At 49.9% G+C, this 21,436-nt stretch overlaps 1 protein-coding gene across 9 annotated transcripts in view; it reads right to left on the bottom strand.

The window, feature by feature from the left end:
• The window catches only part of Zc3h4 (zinc finger CCCH-type containing 4), a 37,435-nt gene that overhangs the window by 4,289 nt on the left and 11,710 nt on the right, over window positions 1-21,436 (bottom strand). For 5 of the 9 annotated variants that reach the window (XM_028779499.1, XM_028779497.1, XM_028779503.1 and 2 more), the window contains 12 exons: window positions 15,873-16,092; window positions 15,470-15,580; window positions 13,342-13,564; window positions 12,227-12,378; window positions 11,584-11,680; window positions 11,353-11,492; window positions 10,137-10,247; window positions 8,400-8,511; window positions 7,952-8,061; window positions 4,071-4,429; window positions 3,512-3,891; window positions 304-600 (listed from right to left, as the gene is read on the bottom strand). In XM_028779499.1, the coding sequence (XP_028635332.1) occupies window positions 304-600; window positions 3,512-3,891; window positions 4,071-4,429; window positions 7,952-8,061; window positions 8,400-8,511; window positions 10,137-10,247; window positions 11,353-11,492; window positions 11,584-11,680; window positions 12,227-12,378; window positions 13,342-13,564; window positions 15,470-15,580; window positions 15,873-16,092 (2,312 nt within the window). The remainder of the gene's footprint in view (window positions 1-303; window positions 601-3,511; window positions 3,892-4,070; window positions 4,430-7,951; window positions 8,062-8,399; window positions 8,512-10,136; window positions 10,248-11,352; window positions 11,493-11,583; window positions 11,681-12,226; window positions 12,379-13,341; window positions 13,565-15,469; window positions 15,581-15,872; window positions 16,093-21,436) is intronic. The other 4 variants (XM_028779501.1, XM_028779504.1, XM_028779500.1 and 1 more) reach the window with 2 other exon arrangements.

Genomic DNA, 21,436 nt, shown 5'->3' with positions numbered 1-21,436 from the left:
GGGTGACCACTTGAGCCCATGATCTGTATCTCTATGGCTGGCTGGTCCTTCTTTGGTTTTGGCTTCTCAAATTTGTAACCTAGGGATCAGGCCATGATAACATCTCTCCAGCTTCTTTAGGAAATGCACTGTCTGAGCTAGGAACCAGCCCACCACCCTCCTCCACTGAGTCACCAGTCCTCCAAACCCAAGATACAGAGGAGCAGCCCTGGCCTCTATTTCCTCAGCATGAGGCAGCAGCCCAGGATAGGGCCTCCCTGCCAAGCTACTTTTAGACACAGCACCCAGCCTAGGTGCCCCCACCTCGTCCCTGCACAGAGTCGGCTGGGCCCCTGCCGGGGGGACACATGCCTTCCTCATTCTCCCGGTCCTGTTTGCTGCTCTCAGCCAGCCTCCTCGCTCTCTCCTCCTCCTGCTGCTTCTGCTGGATCCTCAGGTACAGGGCCCTCTGAGCCGAGGGCAAGAAGTCGGGTACACCGGCGCCCGCCTTCGGCCGGCCTGGGGGCCCTCCCTCGGGGAAGCTGTCAGGCTCCAGAGGGTGCTCAGGGAAGAGGGGCTCCCCAGGCTGCCCCGGCAGCTCTTCGTAGTGCCCGTAGTCCTCTGTGGCAGGGAAGAGGGTTTGTGTCGGGAAGGCCTCCGTTGGAAAAGCCAAGCCTCGTGGCAAGTGTGAGGATGAGGATGGCCACCCGTCCCCTCCTCCTCCCCAGGCATGGGTGCCTTGAGAGTCCAGCAGGATCCCACAGTGAGCCAGCTGGCGGGGGAAGGATGAGGCCCAGGGAGGACATGATGGATGCTTATGGATGCCAGCATAAATAACTGCGTGCATACACCTCAGACAGGACTCCTGCAGACAGGCCGTACCCCTCTCAGGCTAGGTAGCTGCTGCTGTCCTCACAGGAAGCAGGCTTGGTTTATCATCTGGCATGAGAGATCTCATGGTTTCTTGCAGGTATGTCCAACCATTTGACATTGTAATGTGATGCTGTCATCTACCAAGTTCATGCTTGAAAAAGCAGCAATCAAAGTAAACATAATCTCTCTCACACACATGCTGTAATTTTGTTCGTTTTTGAGACAAGAGCTCACTATGCGGCCCTGGCTGTCCTGGAACTCTCCAAACAGACCAGGCTGCTTTGAACTCACAGGGATCCACCTGCCTCTGCTTACTGAGTGCTGGGATTGAAGGCATGAGCCATGATGCCCAGCACAGTCACAATGCTTCATTAAGTTTACGATTTTGTTGTGCTGCACGCACAGCTTCTCTCAGCTGTGCGCAGTGCCTGCGCTGCAGGGGAAAGACCAGTAAGAAAGTCACTGTATCTCCCAGAAGAGATCAAAACACGCTAAAATCTCAGTCCAGCTCAGGGCATCCCTGCAGCCCACTGTGTCCTCTAAGGATTCCTGGACACCAGAGCTACTGAGCACACGAGTACACGGAGGGCAGGGCGGGGCAGCTTCCCTTGCATGGCCACAGCCAGTCTTCTCTCCCTGCCCACCCAGCTCGACTCTGCACATTACACACAACACCATGGTCTCACTCTGAGTCCCTGGACTGCAGGGTGCTGACCTAGAGTGCCCAGGTCTGCCAAAAGTCAACTCTGTCCCTTGCACATGGAATATGACTCATATCTTCCTGAGTATCAGAGATGTGGTCCATGCCACCAAAAGACGCAGCCTGGTATTTTAAATAGTTTAAATAGAAAAACTGGGGACTGGAAAGATGGTTCAGTGGGCTACTGCCATACAACTGGATCGCCACCACAACAGAAAGCAGAGCAAGGCATGGTAATGGCCTGTAACATCAATACTTGGTAAGCAGGCAGGGTGTCCCAGGATCTAGCTAGCTATACTAGCTGAAAAGGCAATCTCTTAAGTTTAAATGAGTCTCTGCCTTAGATGTACAGTGATCAACTGACAAATAGATCAACCTGGCCTACACACACCTGCATACTGCTTATGTGTACCCCCACATACACGTATATACCACAAACTGCAAAACTGGTAAGAACTCACACAGTGACAGGTGGCCTGCTGCCAGGGCCTGAGTCTGGTCATACATGAGCCTAATGGGATGTACTCTACACTACAACTGCTGTGTGAGGAGCTGGGGACACAGCCTGAGGCTTCACCTCCACAGAACAGCCATCACCAAAAGGCAGAATAAATGTACAGAAACCACAGCAGCTCTGCGCTCTAAACAGTAGTTCCTGGAACTCACATTATAAGCTCACTTTCACTGTAGAGACACCTACCATCAACCACCCAACTAACTCAGGCCTGGCAACAGCTCCTCCCTCAACCTTGGTGGCCTGCCTTTTCCAACATCTCCTGAAGCCCACTCTTGAGCACACACCGGGAGTACACTGTGGATGCTTATGCTCCCACACAGGCTCCTTGTACTTTGAGGCAGCAGTGATCCTCACACCCAGCATAAGAGCCTGAACTTCGGTAAAGGGCTGCGTATGCTTGACATTCATCCTCCTAGCTACTCCTTCCAGCCCTACACACCACATACGTAGAGGTCACACTGGCTCCAATGTGCCAATTCCAAACCACGTAATCCATCTCTGAACTCTTGGCTACCTCCTAGCCTCCCTCCACCTGGGTGCATCTGCTGTCAGCAACTGCATGGGGACCTGAAAGTCCCATCACTGTTCTGGTTGACGGGCAATCTCACTGTATCCTCCCAAGTGCTGGGAACCACAGGAATGCATGTCCCGCTGCCCTCTACTGCTCTGTAGAGCAGACAGTACCACAGTGACACATACACCTACGTATGTTAAGATGTATATCATTCCTTTATAGATGCATAGCCATCTCTGCTTTCCTCAGACAAGCCGGCAGGCTGGCTGTGGAACCTGGCTACCTTCTCAGCGATGCTTCGGATGACTGTCCTTGCTGGGGCTGTGTCTCTCCAATCTCCACTGTCCCATGCGATTTTCTAACAAGGGCTGAGCTGAAATGAGTCACCTGACCTCTCTCTGGTTCCCTCTACTAAAATGCAACTATAGTAAGGACAGAGAGCAGACAATCTGAGCTTTGGTCCCTCCTCCTTCCTGAATCTCCCACAGGCAGCCACAGCAGCTATCCTTGACTATACTGAACACTGAGGTTGTTAACATCAAAGGACAGAGGCAAGAACCTGTCCAATCAATTGTGTCAGACAAGCAGAGTTATCAAGCCCAGCACTGCCCGGGAGAGGGGCCTTGTCTAGGGCACTTGCCTTGCTCGTGACTGATGCCAGGCACCGTAAGCACAGCTTCCTAAGGTATTTTTGCCTGGCTCATGATTGATGCCAGGCACCATGAGTACTGTTTCCTACACTGACAACAGACACCAGAGTCCTTCGGCTCCCACAAGGCAAAGGGTCCCATAATACTTAAAACCCCTACCGAACAGGAATGGGACTGGAATGGACTGCTGTAAGAGTGGACCAAGGAAGAAAAGTCACTTCTGACCTCCATGCCATCCCGGTGAGCCCAGCTCTGCAGCCTAGCTGTTGCCTACATACCTGCATCTCCAACAAGACCAGGCTCCATTTCCATGCCCTCTTGCTGCGGGTAGAAGTTCTCATAGAAGTTTTGAGCTGGCGGGATGGGAGGCATCATTCCAGAGTGCGGGGAGTCTCCAGGACCATAGGGCATCATTGGGGGGCCACCGGGACCCATGGGAGGGCCAGGGTTCATGCCAGGACCCATTGGCATGTCAGGATGCATGTCAGGGTGCATGTCAGGGTGCATGTCAGGATGCATGTCGGGGTGCATATCAGGATGCATGTCTGGATGCATGTCAGGGTGCATGTCAGGATGCATGGGGCCCCCCATTGGCCCTGGAGGTCCCATGTTGGGGCCAGGACCCATTGGCCCTGAGGGTCCACCAGGTCCAGGGAACCTAGAAGAGGAAATGGTACTTGTGGTGAAGCTGCTAAGGCAAGGCAGCAGCACCCGACCAGTAAACCTGCAATGCTCAATCAGAGCCCAAGGCCAGGAGCCCAAATGGGGTGTGACAGCTTCAGAAGGACAGCGCCCCGCCAGGCCATGCTCCTGTGCCTCTGTGGGCAACAGACTTACCTCACGCCCAGTTTCTCAGCTAGCTGCCCTGTGGGCCGCACCACAATCTCAAACAGAGAGGGGATCTTCTTGTTGTACATGTCCTGCTGTAGCTGCTGTGGGGACAGTGGCTCATGTGCTGGCAGGGACATCTGAGGAGGCCCAGGAGGTGGGGGAGGGGGTGGTGGTGGTGGAGGAGGGCCACCTTGCATGGGCCTGCCATTAGGAGAGGTGGGAGCTGGGGGCCCAGGGGGCCGTGGAGGTGTGGGCAGGAGCCCCACACCAGGCGGTGGCTTGGGCAGTGGGTTGATGCCCTGCTTCTTCAGCTCTTCTACCTCCTTCTCGTCCTCAGCACCTGCTTCTGCATCATCAGCCAACATCTGTGCAAAGCAAAGTCAGTCCCATCAGCAGGCTCCACCCAGTCAGACTGCAAAACGGAAAACCACACCTGCTGAGGGCTTTTAGAGCACAGGGTCTAGGACCCAATCCATCTTCGTGATCACTCGGGCATAGTGGTACACAATTGTAATCTTAGCACTGGGGATGAGGAGGCAGGAAAATCTCAAGCTTAAAGGCAGCCTCCCTTCTCCACCATGGCTCCCTTTTACAATGTCTATAGGCCTCTAATGACCTGAGACAGATTTGTCCAGCAAAGCTTCAAAACATAGAGCACTTCTCTCTATACCAATATCAAGTGTGAAAACCTGGCCAATATCCTTAACAATCTGAGACAGCTACCAGAGAGGACAAGCCTGAGGCTCAACACTAGCGGATATTGCAGGGTAACATACTGGATGAAAGCAGTCTTGCTGTCACCCTTAGGGATGTCTTCTAACATGGACAGCTCTACAGCTGGTCCTCCCTATGTGTGAAGCCTTTTACAAGAGACCCTACAGCCTAAGGAGGATGATGAGTCTGTTCCTAACCTAGTCTTCTAATCTGAGCCCAATGACATGAACATGGCAAACACACATGAGAAAATATCCAGAGGACAGAACATAAACTACCCATTGGCAATTTCAGCACAAACGGAGAAAACACACAAATATCTGTCCTTAAACTCCCTCGTAGCCTTTCCATACATGGCCTCCCTACTAGCAATAAGCACTGCTTGGTGACCATGCCTGCTAGGGCTGAGCTGTGTCACCAAACCTTTCATTAGAGCTGATGCTAGCATCCAAAGGTCCAGGTGTGGTGGCACATACCTTTAATCCCAGCACTCTGGAGGGACAGACAGGCAGGCTAATTTCTATAGATATAAGGACAGCTTGGCCTACATACTGAGTTCTAGAGCATCCAGGGCTACAGAGAGAACTTGTCTAAAGAAAAAAAAAAAGTGACTCTTGCCACTTGCATACACAAATAAGGTAGCTGTCACAAATTCTAAACTTTTGCCCAACAAGAAATAAAACAAGAAATATACAAATGTACTTTAACCAGTGACTGGATAAATAAACCTAACCATCAGCAGAGGAGTTCAACCTTGCACGCAACTGCATTGAACTACAGAGACCTACAGTGCCGTACACAGATCAAAAGTGCACTATGGCATGCACAAGGCAGACACACCCCTTGCCTGCTTTACTCTACAGTTCTACTTAGAAGACACTTGTTTTCTCTGTTGATAACGGGGATCAAAACCCAGGGCCTTGTGAATGAGAGGTACAGGCTTTCCCACATAGTTACCACCTGTTCCGCATTCCTAAGATACCCCAAACTATACAGACAGAAACCATATGGGCAGTTGTTGAAGGAACTGTGTGTGTGGGGGGGGGAAACATCTACAGAAAGAGAGAGATTCCAACTCTTGGGATAAAGTGTGTGTGTGTGTGTGTGTGTGTGTGAAGTCTAGATTGGATAGAGCAGACACAAATCTACATGTTGGTCAATACCCATAGGGCACAACTTGGGAGCTAAAGACAGGAGGATCATGGGTTCAAGAATGACAGTAGATACGTAGTGAGTTCAAGGCCAACCTGGACTACACAAGACTGTTCCAAACAAAAGCAGCCAGTTCAACTCCGAGAAGCTGAAGCACTGCCATACAAGGGAGAGAACAGGCGCCTTTTCCTGGGGTGTAGGATGTTTACTTTTTGTACTTCAGCATACACTTTGACACCAAAGCGTTCTACCTTCTCAAACAGCCATCCAGGTAACAATCCTAGGTCAGGTCATACCATTTAGCCAAGTTGGCAGTTTGTAAAGAACTCAACTATGCTGGTTAGAAAATGCACCAATGCCAACCGAGAAGCTATCCAGGAGACTGCCAAGATAACAGCGATAGGACCCGTGACCCTGGATTAAAGCCTCTTTGTGAGACACACGTGATGCATATCCCCATTAATGACATCACGATGGGCGGCTGAGAACGTTCTCATCGTGGGAACTAGTGAGCAAATGAGGATGTGAGAAACTCAGGAAGTAAAAATGCCTGAATACTTTTTCTTTTTCTCCTTTCTGTTTCTAAATTAAAATTCAAAATTTCTTTCCTTTTTTCTTTTTTCTTTTTTTTCCGAGACAGGGTTTCTCTGTGTAGCCCTGGCTGTCCTGGAACTCACTCTGTAGACCAGGCTGGCCTGGAACTCAGAAATCTGCCTGTCTCTGCCTCCCAAGTGCTGGGATTAAAGGCATGTGCCACCACCGCCCGGCAAAATACAAAATTTCAAATCATTTTTTTTCCATTAAAAAAAAAAAATCTTTGCTCAGTATGGTGGCGCACACCTTTAGTCCTAGCACTCAAGAGGTGGAAGCAGGTGGCTCTCTGAGTAAGAGGCCAGCCTAGTCTACAGAGCAAGTTCCAGGACAGAAAACCCCTGCAAATTTAGCACTGAGAAGAATAGGTAGGAGGAATGACCTCTTGGTCAGCATGGGCCACAAAGCAAAACTGTCAAAACAAAAAAGAAGAGGGGGTGGAGCAGCAGGTAAACAAAAAGCTAATGCAAACTTAATAACAGAGGAGTTACAGCAGCCACAGCTTTAGTCTCAGCACTCATCCTGGCCTACATAATGAGCTCTAGGACAGCCAGGACTACAGAGAGAGCATACTTTTATTTAAAAAAAAAAAAAAAAAAAGCGGGCGGTGGTAGCACACTCCTTTAATCCCAGCACTTGGGAGGCAGAGGCAGGCGTATTTCTGAGTTTGAGGCCAGCCTGGTCTACAGAGTGAGTTCCAGGACAGCCAGGGTTTCACAGAGAAAGCCTGTTGGGAGTGGGTTCCTCCCCTCCCGCCTCCCACCAGGGGTGGGGGTGGGAGGCGGGAGGGGAGGAACCCACCCCTGCTTCCCAACCAAACTTCAAAAACTACAAGAAAAACTAAAATGACCCAGGGGGCAGGAGGACTGGGCTCCTGCTTTTGAGTGTGAACACGGAACCTCCAGCAGGGGGCGGTCTTTACTCAGACACTGATGATGGTCCTTCGAAAGGCGAGTGATTACACCCTGAAGGGACTAGATGCTCATCACCCAGCTCTTAGGCTGACAGGCTCTCAAAAGGAATGACAAAAAGAAGCATCCCCACAAACTACCACCAATCTGGGGAAGAGAAACAGAGATCAGGATGAGTGTCAAACGGCAGCAGGTTTGTGAGATCCTGGTCCCACTCCCTTCTCTGCATGAGTCCCTGTGATGACATTTCCAACCCCTGGGCATCTCAGTCTCTGTATACAACACAACATCACAAGGTGACAGTCCTTTCATTCCGCTGTCCCCTAGGGAATCCAGTGCAATGGCCTCAGCTCTGTGGTTGGGATGCAGCAGGACCCTGCCCCCTCTCCTGTAGGAAGATGTATGCCATGTACACACAAATATAACCTGCAACAGACTCTGATCTTGCAAAGGTTATCTGTGGCAACAGAGTGGTGGCAGGCTCCTGCCGGCCTCGCCCCGCGCCACCTCAGGCATTACCTTATCTAGGAGCTCTCGTGTCTCTTCGGTCAGCGGGTCATGGGAGAACATGCAGTCATCACCATTGATGCAGTTCCCAGTGGTGTGGTATAACTTACACGGAAAGTCACGTTCATCATTAATTAAGGCAAATGCTTCTTCTCAGAACCCACCCCAAAGAACAAGCAAGCCCCTTCATTTTGGAGGTGAGGTGACACTCAGGGTTGTGCAGTGGCTGCCAGTGGCTGTTTCCAACACTGCTTCAAGTCCAGAGCAAGTTCTGGCCCACAGAGCTGAACTTGGAAAGGATTCTGGACTCTTATAGAGACGGGGAGTAAAGGATGTGGGCTTCCCCAGGTGAGATGTGAACAGCCCAGGCTGGGTAAAAGGGGCAGAAGGGAAGCTGACGGGTGAGGTCTCAGGAGCAGCAACACAGGACAAACACGACAGTCATGATGGCCAAGGATATCATGCATGTAGGGGCAGTTCTCGGCGCGCGCACAGAACCCTGTGATGTAAAACTTGCACAGCTCTCGCTTCTTCGGCAGCTCAATGTCGTGGCTAAAATTGCAGTGGTCTCCCTGGAAAAGAGAAGACAGACTAAGGGTTTGGGACGTGAGTTCTGACTCACTTGTGTCTGCAGAGAGACCACAGACAAGAACACATCCCCTTGGAGAATAGTCGCCCAAATCATTCTTCTCACCCAGGCCCTGCTCCCCAGCCTGAGCCTTCTCTCAGGCCCAGGGCCTGCTCCCCAGCCTGAGCCTTCTCTCAGGCCCAGGCCCTGCTCCCCAGCCTGAGCCTTCTCTCAGGCCCAGGCCCTGCTCCCCAGCCTGAGCCTTCTCTCAGACCCAGGCCCTGCTCCCCAGCCTGAGCCTTCTCTCAGGCCCAGGCCCTGCTCCCCAGCCTGAGCCTTCCACTCAGGCCCACCTTGTTACTTCCTGTTTCTTCCTAATTCATCTCTGTCCTTCCTTTCCACCTACACTGTCCTATACTATTTGCTGTCTGGCAATAAAAAGTCATCACATAAGCCAGTTCTACATTCTGTCCTTCCTAACTGAACCCTGGTTTTGTTTGAGGGAGGCTGCCTGGCTAAAAATATTCCATTTTCCAACTTCTCTTGTTTTACCCACGAAACACAGGTAAAAGCTTCTAGGCAAGGTATGTCCTAAATTAAGACAGATTTTTCTTGTGTCAGCCGGGGAAAGAAAAAAAATCTATGTCGGGAATTTGATATGTATTATCAGGCTGGCCTCACAGCCAGTGACTTGCCTGCCTCAGAATCCCAAGAGCTGGGATTAGAGGCCTGCGCCACCACTGCCTGACATCCTCCTAGCCCAAGGATATAAAGTTCAAAAGCACAGCAGTCATTATACAAGTGCAGTCCACGATGACAAATGCCACAGGCTTAAGAAAGGTGGCAGGAAGAAGGAGTGTAGGTCCCCAGGGAAACACTGACCACTGCAGTAGCCTTGAATTCACTCAAGCTCCAACTAAGATTCCTGATCTGATTGACAAACAAGTATGTGTTGAAACCAGGAAAGTCAAGACTGAGAACAAGCCTAGTAGTGATGGCTACTGTATACACCTTTAATCCCAGCAGTCAGGAGGCAGACCTCTGAGTTTCAGAACAGCCAAAACTACATCGAGAAACCCTGTCTCAAAAAACAAAAGAGAGAGACTAAGAGTACTAAGGGCTATTTTACACATTTTATATATTATTCTGTTTAAAATACCTACTTCCTGCTTCCCAAAGGAGCAGTACCTCCCAGGCATATAAGCCACCTGCCTGCTGCCTTTGTATCACCATCACAAGCCAGCTGTGCTCTAACTAAATGGTCACACTTATCTCTTGCACAACTCTGATGTCCAAGGCTGATTCTGTCTGGAGTCTTTAATAATTCCTTTCCAACCTTCAAGTTCAACAGTGTAATGGGAACGGAGTAAGCCCTGAGGATTCATTTGAGACTCTACAGACTAGACAAAAATTTCTACCAGAAATTACCCTTAAACCTCAGAGACTCTACACATCTTGTTCTGATTCCTCTTACCCTAAGAAGAAAGCTGAGTCTTCTAGGCTGTCCACATGTCTCCTGGCTCCAAGAGGTGCCAAGGGCAGGATATTACACAGTCCTTCCCATCCCCAACAGTGTGCACTGTGGCAGCCCATCCATGTGGGTCACACGTCCTCAGGTGGTGCTCTTACCCAAGTGCATCGTCCCTCCACGAAGTACTTGCAAATGACTTTGCCTTTCTTGTCAGACTGCTGGTGGGGCTTGTCATGATCACTCCTCCGGTAGCTTCCACCACCACCATCCTGTGAGTAATGTAGAAGAAGAGAGGATGGGAGTACATTAAGTATAGAGAGAACAGGACAGGTGCCTGTCACACCACATGCAATGCAATACTCAGATGGGAAAAACTGTGGCACCTGAGCCATGCAGGGACAGACCATGGGGTAGCGAAACCTTCTCTGGAAACTCTCCTGAACATCAGGGTGCACCATGATCGTCAGGGGTTAACCTTCCCACTTTAGAAACTCAACAAATTGGCTACAGGTACTGCTAAAGTATTGTTTTAAACAGAGGGTTGTATCAACAGGGCATCAACCTGGGAAACTATGGGTAAGGGGTTGGTTGGGACAGGGGACAGGATCATCCTTCACAGAAGAGCTCATTAGAAAACAACCAGTCAGGGCAGTGGTGGCACACATCTTTAGTCCCAGCACTCAGGAGGCAGAGGCAGGTTGATTTGTATGTTTAAGGCCAGCCTGGTCTATAGAGTGAGTTCCAGGACAGTTATGGCTACACAGAGAAACTCTGCCTCAAAAAAAACAAATGAATGAATGAATGAATGAATGAACAAACGAATAATGGTAAGATAAAATAAAACAACAACAAATCTCAAAGTTGCACTGGTCAAAACCTTGGATCACAGGGACTGGAGAGAGACTAGTTAAGACTGGATAACAATGTGTTGCCCAGTGGATCTCTGAATTCAGGGCCAGTTTGATCTACAGAGTGAGTTCCAGGACAGCCATGGCTACACAGAGGAACCCTATCTTGAAAAACAAACACACACACACACGCACACACGCACACACGCACACACACACGCACACACACACACACACAAAGGAAAAGAAAGAGATAAAAGAAAAAAAAGAGAAAGAGAGAGAATGAGAAAGAACTGGCTGCTCTTCCAGAGGACCCAGGTTAAATTTCACCCCTCACATGGTCATTCACAACTATTTGTAACTCCAGTCCCAGAGGGTCCCATGCCCTTGTCTGGCTTCTGTGGGTACCAGGCACATAATTAGTGCACAGACAGACTTCCAGGCAAAATATCTATATGCAGAAAAACAAACACAATTAAGAAACACAACACACAGAATGCACATCAGGCTGCAGGAGTGAACTCACGCCCATGTCATCATCGTAGAAGTCCTCGTCATCATTCATGCCGCCCTTGCCCATTCCGCCTCTGCCACCTCGGCCGCGGCCACGGCCCATCCCCTTCCCTCGGCCTCCTCGGGAACCCCGGCCTCGGCCTCGACTTAACCCTGTGGAGAAGCAGAGAAGGGATTTAACTTCTCCAGCTAAGCCAGCAGTCACTGCATCCCAGCCAGCACAGCCTCAGAAGCCCTTGCCCACCTCGGCCCCGGCTGTCCTTGGACCTTCGGTACTGGCTCAGCTCCTTGGAGTACTCATCATAGTCCTCGTCTCCCATGGGCTCCTCACTCTCTCCATACTGGATTCCAGAGAAAATGAGGCAGAAGTGTCATATTAGAGACAACACTGAGTTAAAACTGAGTGGCAGCATTTGTGCTGGGTGGTCCCAAACCCTACCCTTGCAGCCTTCCCACTTCAACTCTAACCCCGTTAGGCAGAGCCAATCACAGGGCCCCTGGGCAGAAGGGACAGCTGTACAACTTCAAGAAATGGGTCACACAATAGATATAGAAGGCAGGGACAGAATGGTGTGTGGTCTATACATCCTTCCTGTGCCTGCCATAAGAGGCCGAAGACATTCTAGAACACAATCAGAGAAGCCCTGCCTCAGGACAGGGTTTTTGTTATCTACTTTTTCCTTTTTTAGCCACCAAAAAAGGACTTTTTTTTTTTTCCTTTCCAAGAGGAACCTTTCAAAAGTGTGCCTGTCACTCCAAGACTTCCTTCCCTTGGGTAGCCCACCCCCATCCTCCTGTCTTAGTCTCACCATGCCCACCTGAAGGACTTGTAGCCTAGGGAACCTGCCAATCACAGTGCTGGCCCCAAGAGCTACAGAAAACCTTACCTCTATCTCCTCTTCATACAGGTCCTCTTCATCCTCTGGGTGCTCTCCCATGGAGCCCCTGCCTCGGCCTCTGCTGCCCCTGCCCATGCCTCGGCCTCGAGATCCTCCTCGGCTCCCACGGCCCCTGTAGGCCCTGCCTCGGCCTCGGCTCCCTGTGAGGTGATTGGTGATTGGGACAGTGAGCCTCACATGGCTGAGACTACAGCAACAAGGAAGAGGGGTCCCATTTCCTACATCTTCCTTGAGGCCTCCTCCTTTAGGAAGCCATCCAAGCTGGCCCACGCACACTCCAGTGCCTCTAGTTTCCTCAAAGGGGCGATGTGGGACTCTGGACACAGCTACTCCTGTCCTCATTAGCTAGTCTCTCGCTACCTGTCTATTCATGGCTGCACTGTCCAAGACAACAGGCACCAGCTCTATGTGGCTACAAATCCCAGACCGTAGGGACGGTACCAACTGGAAGATCCCTAGCAGATTTTAAAAACTTAGGGAGAGAACAGCACAGTCTTGGTGCCTGTTATAAACTCTAGTATGACTCACGTGTGCCAGCCCCGTGGGTAAGCCCAGACCAGGGCCTCCACAGCAGAGCCTGCTGCACAGGAGTCCAAGAGCAAGCACGGAAACAACACTTTCAGCAGTAACCTGGATCATAAGTCTAAGAAACCAAGCTGGAAGCTCTTTAGAAGCCTCTATCAGCTGGCTGGGTTGTTGGGTTGTTGGTTTGTTTTAAAGAATCCCTGAAGGAGATTGCCTTCCCTCATCCTCCCTTATACATCCAGCCACAAGTTTATCAGCTTTCTGAGGTCCAAAGTTCAAAGGTAAACACCTGGTCAGATGATGAAAAGTCCAGGACTGGAAGTAGGCAGAACTAGGGCCTCTCGCTCTCCTCAGTCTGGCCCAGATGAGGGACACCTGCTGTCCCTGTGTGTCTGTTATCCCAAGCCCTGAGTGTATAATTTTTGTGCACTTCAGCTATCTTTGAGTGACTGCCTAGCTCTCTTGAATAAGGCTCAGTATAAGCTGTGTGCAGTGGTCTCCTTGACTCCTTCATCTCCAACCACAGCAGCCACCCTGGCCCTGGACAAGTGCTAGGAGAGAGGGTGGGAAGGGCTCACCTCTGCCCCGGCTGCTGCCCTCCTTGGCGCGCCGGTACTGGTTGAGCTCTTTGGTGAAGTCGTCATAGTCGTCCTTGCCCATGTCCTCCTCCTCCTCTCCCTCATACTCCCCGTACTGCTCACTCTCGTAGTCCTCGTACATGCTGTAGCCCTTGCTGTCCATCTTGGAGTAGGACTTCTTGGGCAGGGGTGTGTTGTGTGACGAGGAGTACTGCTGGTGGGACTGTTCAGCAGAAAGCAGGGGAGAGGGTGAGCCAGTGCCCACGGCCTGGATCAGGCTACTTAGGTCACCTCAGTTCTCAGAACTTGTGCGTATGTCTGGAGTTTCTACTGTCCTTGGTTTACCACTGGTTCTTGGCCTCTCTCCAGACATGTTTACCTGATGGGCTGGGGGACAGCAGTACATCTACATGTCTGTCTTTAAGAGATGGGCCAATGCTGGGCAGAGGTGGCGTACACCTTTAATCCCAGCACTTGGTAGGCAGAGGTAGGCGGATCTCTGATCTACAGAGTGAGTTCCAGGACAGCCAGGGCTATATAGAGAAACCCTGTCTTGAAAAAAAACCCCCCCCAAAAAAAAAAAAGAAAAGAATGCTAATGTGTCCACATCCACTCAGGAGCTGGAATACTGTAGCATACTTGTGCAACACTTCAGTGATGGCTGGGCTCAACTACAAAAGGAAACCCACACTCACTACAGAAAAATGCAAAATACAGATAAACAGATGTAGACACTCAAGCTTTCGGTCTTACTCGGACCCCTCCCCTAGTATGGAGAAGATACCCTTCCTCAGTAATCAGTCTCCATTACTTTACTAAAACCTTCATCATCTGCTACGCATCGGTGCATGATGCTGTCACTGGAAAAGGCTTTAAAAAAGTGCCACCATCACAGGGCTGAAGAGATGGCCCAGCAGTTAAGAGCACTGGCTGCTCCTCACAGAACTCTGGTTCAGTTCCTAGCACCTATACAGAGGCTCACAACTGTCTGTAACTCCAGTTCCAGAGGATGCATATGGTGCCAGTCAGACACACAAAAAAGACACACTAAAATAACAAAATGAAAAGATTTTAATAATAAAAAAAGGTGCCATCAAACCCTGCCTAGTCAGTTTTATTTTTTTTCCTAGTTGTTTTATTTCCTTGTTTTTCTACACAGGATTTCTCTGTATAAGAGCCCTGGCTGCCCTGGAACTCACTCTGTAGATCAGGCTGGCCTCGAACTCAGATTTCTGCCTGCCTCTGCCTCTCGAGAGCTGGGATTAATGGTGTGCGCCACCAGCAGCCCTATCCCACGGTTTGAAAAGACAGGGTTTTGCTGTGTTGCTCAGGCTAGGCTCAAATTCTCTTGCTCATTATTTATTCTTACATGTATGAGTGTTCTGATGCATGTGTATCTGTGAACCACATACATACAGTGCTCAAAGACCGGGACTCCCAGAACTGGAGGTATACACACTTGTAACCACTATGTAGTTCCTGGGTCCCCTGCACTTAACCACTGAACTGTTCTCCAGCTTCTGACTCCAACTCTTACTATTTCTGCCTCGCCTTTCCTAGTACTGGGATGACTAGCTGGTGTCAGCATTTCCTGTTTGTATTTAATCTTCTATGGTTTACTGTTAGTCTTGGTGGCAGTGGTGCTGCCCATGGTCATAAGCACAGAAGCAAGCTCTGGACCACCGAGCTACATACCCAGCCTTGTTTTTTTCTTACGCTTTTCTGAGAGTGAAAGTATATACACACATGGTAAATTTATGGTTAAGTTCAGAGTTGTAATGGGGTATTTAACTTCTAACTGTGCAGCTCTGGAGATAATTTACTCTACTGGCCAGTTCATTCTCTTGCCAATTTCCCACAAAAAAAGCCACTTATGAACAGCTGAAAGCAGTCAGCTGTGACCTGCACGAGTTAGACATACGGTGTCCTGCCAACGTACGCGGAGACTTGACACTGGGCAGGCTCAGGAGCAGCCCTTGTGGAGGAAGCAACTGCCCTGGCTCAGACCCACACATTCTAACTCTCTTGTTTTCCTCATCCATAAAGAGGGATGAGAATAATACCCACTGTCTCTGGGGTACCACCCACCTGACCCATACCAGAAGACACAAGACACAGTATCACTCACTGGTGCGTATGGGGGACTATAGTCCCTGTACTTGCGGTGACTCTTCTCACTGGGGCTGAAATCTGAGTCATCTGAGAAGTCCGAGAAGTCATCGCTGGAGGAAGCATGGCGCTGCAACGACAGTGACAGAAGCCACACTACAAGTGAGTCTGCTGCTGGCAGGCCACCTTGGCACAACCAGCCCCAGGACACGCAATGCTGGAATGTGCCTGGAAGGACTATGCTCAGCCTGAAAACTCTTCCCCCCGGGGGCATTCAATGGCAACAGAGCATACATTCCAGATCTTTATAAACTGTCTGCAGGCCGTGGATACTATGAACGGCTGTTACAAAGAGTGCCCGCTGGGCAGACAGACAGGTCCTGAGCCAGCAGTAGAGGTGTGGGGAACCCTCTGGGACCTACTTTGTGCTTAGATTTCCGCCTTTTCTTTGACCTCCTCTTCTCCTTCTCCCGTTCCTTCTTCCGCTTCCGTTTCAGCCTCCTGTGAGATTTTTCCTCATCGGAGTCGCTGTGGTGCTTCTCCCCCTTTTCTTTCCGACTCTTCTCTTGTCCTCCAGGGGCATCCTGGATCTCCTCAGCCCCATCGTCTTCCAGTTCACCTTCCTCCAACTCACCATCTTCCCTGCAAACCAACCCCCAAAACACTGTGACCTGGGGACTGCAGTGGAGCCTTCTGAAGCTCTAGGCTGGAGAGGCACACAGCAGGAGAGAGCCCAGAGGACATGGCTAACAGCTCTAGAGGCTGGAATAGGCCCCAGGAGGATGCAGGGCCAACTGGGTTAACTGGGTCACAAGAGGTGGAGGGGTTACCACCAGAAGGCAAGGGGTGCAGCTCAGTGGTAGGGTGCTTGCTTAGCACACAAGAGGCCCTAGGTCCCAGTTCTAGTCCTGAAAAATGAATAAATAAAAAGCCAGGCTAAGTCAGGCATGGTATCACAAGCCTTTAAACCCCTCTGCCTCTAGAGAGGCAGAGTCAGGGGCAGAAGATCTCTGAGTTTGAGGCCAGTCTGGTCTACACAGGAGTTTCACGCCATCCAGTGCTACACAATGAGACTCTGTCTCAAAATGAAAACAAAACAGAAAAACAAAAAATAACACTAATAAAATAATGAATAAAAAGAAAGGCACTATGGACAAACCTACTTCAAGTTTCCCCATCATTTCAGAGCCTAAGTGTTCCCAGCAGAAAAGCAGCAAGTCCTGTGGCCACAGAGCTTAGGAATGTGACCTCGGGTGCTACAGGCTCTTAGGGGCCAGCTGCCCAGCCCCCACCTCTCTCCAGTACAGCATTACTTAAAACCCACTGGACCACAGAAGTTCATTCGCAGGGAACCCCAACCGGCACACTCTGGTGTATAGAGATAAACTTGTGAACTTGTGTTCTACTGGAGTCCAAGATGGTAGAGCCAGACCCCACCTATGATGAGTCCTACCTCAGCTGATTCCTGTTCCCTCTCCCAGTTGACTCTCTTCACCTTGCCTCTAAGTACTCCTCCCACTCGACTTTTTCAACTCCATGTTACTCCATGTCAGTAAAAGCACTCACCTAACCTAACAAGCTGTGAGTCACCCGACAGGTCTCAATAGCTACGGATAGGCTGGGGGTGGGGTCAGGTATCTGTGGGTGGAGTCAGCGCTGGGTCAAGCAAGCAGCAGATGGAGGAGCCCACAGTGTTCAAGCCAAACCCACAGACACAGATGTTGCTAAGTACAGAAGTTGACAGAATGGAAAAATCTTTTAAACTTAGCTAGGAATAATGGGAGACAAAGGAGGCTGATCCCTTGAATTTGAGGCCAGGTTACATGATATCAGGCCGGCAAATACACAGTGAGACCCTGCCAGGCCTGCCCGGTGGTACACGCCTTCATTCCCAGCACTCAGGAGGCAGAGACAGGAGGATCTCTGTAAGATCAAAGCCACTCTGGTCTGCATAGTGAGTTCTAGGAAAGCCAGAGCTACAGAGAGCCTGTCTCAAAAGACAAACAATACACAAACATACATTATTTTACAGCTCCCTATGTTCTTAATGACAGCAGAAAGGTGTGTAAATGGACATAGAAGCTCCTTACGCCTCAGCTAATAAGGAACACAAAGATTACGATAACAGTGGCAAGAACGAGGGAACTGAAGCTGAACCTGGAGAGGTGCGGGCTGAAGGTCAGTCTGGGATACTTGATTAGCATGCAAGAGTCTACGGTCCATCCTGTACCACACCAAAAAAATAATTTTTCAAAAATGCAACAGAAGCCAGGCAGTGGGAGCACAGACCTTTAATCCTAGCACTCAGGACCCAAAGGCAGGCTACACAGCCAGGACTTGTTACACAGAGAAACCCTGTCCTGAAAAAACAAGCAACCAAACCAAACCAAACCAAAAAAACAAACAAACAAAAAACAAAACAAACAAACAAAAAAACACCCAAAAGGCTAACCAAAAATCAGAACAGGGAACAGCTCTCCAAAGAAGCTTTGTGGGAGGAAACAACCCACTTAGAAGCCCTGAGGGTCCTAAAGGGCTCCAATGGAAACAACAACCCCTCTTTCTCCAGCCCTCCACAGCTTCGAGAGGTGCTTCTCTAATTAATCCTGAGCCCAATTTCAAAGGCCCAAGGCTCAACTCCCAAGAGCCTTGGCCCCCAAAGACAGACAAAGTGGAGGTCAAGGACAGCACTCACACAGCAGGACATAAGGCTCCTCACACTTTGTCAAAGGCAAGCACAGTAGGAAAAGGACTCCACCTGCACCAGGAGACAGTCAACTTTGGAGGGGGCAGGGTACTAAGCAGCATTCCTGTCAAGGGAGGCTCCCTGTAGGTACGGCTCAGAACCAGACGCAATGGAACACATGACTAGGAAGACTGGGCTACTCGGTGACCTGGTACTGGCCTGCCTGCAGGGACAGAAGCAAACCCGTTTAGTGACTGATGAGAATTGCCTTGGTTGGGGCCTGAGAGATAGAGGAAGGAGAAGGCGAGCCTAGGAGCAGACTAGAGCTAGGCAAACTGGAATTCATGTAGAGGAAAGCTAAGGACCAAGGCCACAATGGTACTTGGCAAAGGAGTTCCTCACTATCTCCTTTCCTGCAGTTTCCTCATAAGAAAACAGCAAGAACCACACGAAATTCAGTCCATCTGGCAGTCTTGCATGGCCCCTCATCTAGGCACAGGGCTACACAGGCAGAGAAATGTACTTCAGGCTGAGGTGTGCTGGCCATGATGACAGTGCCCCGCTTCTAACACCCTGGCAATGTGTAACAAGATTAGCCAAGGAATTCATGAACCTGAACTGTCACCAAGAATCACAGAGCTTTTCTTCCAGGTCTCCCTACCCTGCAAAGACTTTTCAGCCCAATAGTGATTCTTCCCCCAACAGTGTGGCTAACAGGCCTGGGCATATATCTGGGGGCTCAGTGAGAGCTACATACACAAGTTTCTATAAAATGAGCTAGCACATGCTTCAAACTTTGTTTCCCTGGAATGGAGATGCTAAAATAATATAAAGTCTTTGGAGATGTAACCAGGCATGGCATCCACACCTGTAACCCCAATCAGAAGGCTAGGGTAGAAAGTCTCTGATTTAGGGCCAGCCTCAGCTTCAGAGCAAGGTTCTGTCTCAAAATGCCAAACTAACTTTAAAAATAAATTAAAAGGGCTGCTTGTGTCTTACAAGAAGTACTGGGAAGGTGACACTAGATTGGTCACTACATCTGCAGCGCCATCCAGCTAGCTCCTGCCCTCAGTCCCTAGAGCCCTATACGATCTCTGTCATGACTATGCTGCAGATGCCTTCCCAGCTAAGAGGCCTGTGTAAGCATCAGGTCTGACTACTTCCTTCAGACTATTCACTAGAAGGAAGAATGGAAGCCCATTGGGAGAGGGCAGATATCCCAAGGGCCATGGACAGAAAACAGCTGGGAGATTTACAAAAAGGCATTTGAACAGACTGCCAGAAAAATCCATGTCAGAGAGGGATTAAACACCAAGGGAGCACGCTTAACAGACTGTGACATAATCCCCAAGAAGAGTGGGGGAAGCCCCACTGCACTAATCGTCTCAATCTAGACCTGCCAACCCCTCTTGAGACAGGTACCCAGAGGGAAACACTACAACTAGCACTGCACGTGCCTGCTTGCAGCCAGAGCCACTGCCAGGACCCCCAGAGACAAGAAACAGCCATCCTGGGAGACTGGCTGGTCAGCACACAGAAATGGCTGCAAGGTGCCTCCTGCAAGACTGCCTCCAACCTCCTGAACAAAGCTTCCCAAGCATCTAATTTCCATTTTGGGGCTGACTGCAGCTCATCTTTGGTCAAAGAATACATGTGGACAATCTAAGTCACACCTTCTGAGCCACTCCCCCTCCCCCAGGGCCCTTAGTTTACTGGGCTCAAACAGCATGGGTGTGACAAAAAGACTCATATCTGGTGTTCTCAAGTAGGCTCAGTGACTGGACAAATATGCTTCGGCCTACAGACCAAGGGATAACACAACTAACTCTGCCTCTTTCCTAGAATGGGCTCTCATCTGGACAATGGATAGCCTTATACGATCTTCCGGGGTGGGAAGGTTAAATGATATATATATAAAACAGACAAAGCCCTGCATAAGGAGCAACCATACAGTAAGCAAGACAGTGGAAGCTATACCTGTCCAAAAAGGCGGGCACTAACACACTGAAAGGCACTGTGTGTACAATCCCAGCATGGGGAGGTGGAAGCAGGAGGATCAAGAACTCAAAGTCATCCTCAGCCTCAGAGCAACTTTGAGGCTGGCCTGGGTAGTTTGAGAATATCTCAAAAACCAGAATCCATAGAACAAGATAGTACGGTAGTACCAACGCACACAACATGGAGAAGCCTGAAAGTTGGCGCATGACCTAGGGAAGACATGTGGGCAGAACCAACAGCTGGTTCTTCTTGAGAGACACTGTTGACTATTGCAAGTGTCTACTTCATTGTGGCCATCCTCTCTCAAGCAATCCTGCTGACAAAATGGTCTCCACTTCAACTAATCTACATGGAACCACAGAGCCTCAGAATGGCTGAACAAAAGAAAAAAGGACAGGCAGAGATGACAGGGAGGACAGTGAGACCAATCAAGCTTGGAAGAAAAGACAGAGACCCCAAAGGAAAAAAAAGCTTGTAGCTCTCAGCAACTCTAGAGAGTACTGGGCCAAATTAAAAACCAGGAGCTTGGGGCTCTGGTTTACAGGGGGTTGGGGGAGAAGCACACCACAAAACACAAATGGAGACTCATGGAACAGTGGCTATTACCTGAAGCTCATTAGGCTGCTAGGTTAATGTGAAGGTCGGGGTTATGATCATTAACTGACCAAACTCTCAACAAATTCCTGGGTAGGCTCTGAATGACCCATTAACTGGGGATAAAAATCACAAAAATTATGAGGCCCTGCCTCTTCCAATTCATAACAACCGGCTGAAGTACAGGAGTCAAGGCCAGTCACTAGGAACCAAGGCAAGGAGCCTCTAGGAAGCCTCTTTCCCCAACCCACAACCTTCCCTTGATCTAGGAAGTGGTACGGCAGCCAAGGGGGACTGCACTGAGGGCTTTGCAGAGCTAGGAGAGCCCTGGAGTAAACCTCTGCATCTCACACATGTTTGTCAGTGTCCTTAGTACCCAGTTCATCAACCAGAAACCAAGAGCAAGTGGGCTCTGTGCTGCCCTCCCCTTAGCATTTGCAGGCACAGTCATAACCTGTTTTGTGATGTCATACCATCTCCATACCATCTCCATAGTAACATGCCTGCCTTGTGACAACCAGCTGAGACACTGGCACAAACCAACCACAGAAAGAGACCAGCAGATGCCAGGACAGGGTCTGAACCACCTAGAGCACAGCACGCACAGGACGTCTAAGCAGTCTGAATCAGGACTGGGTATATCAGGCACTTCATGGCTAATTGCTAAATTTACTAAGAATAATGTAAGTTTTTATTTATATATATATA

Source organism: Grammomys surdaster, unplaced genomic scaffold (assembly GCF_004785775.1).
Source record: "Grammomys surdaster isolate TR1022 unplaced genomic scaffold, NIH_TR_1.0 354, whole genome shotgun sequence".
Taxonomy (NCBI): Eukaryota; Metazoa; Chordata; class Mammalia; order Rodentia; family Muridae; genus Grammomys; species Grammomys surdaster.
This window is presented reverse-complemented; position numbering and strand designations above follow the sequence as displayed.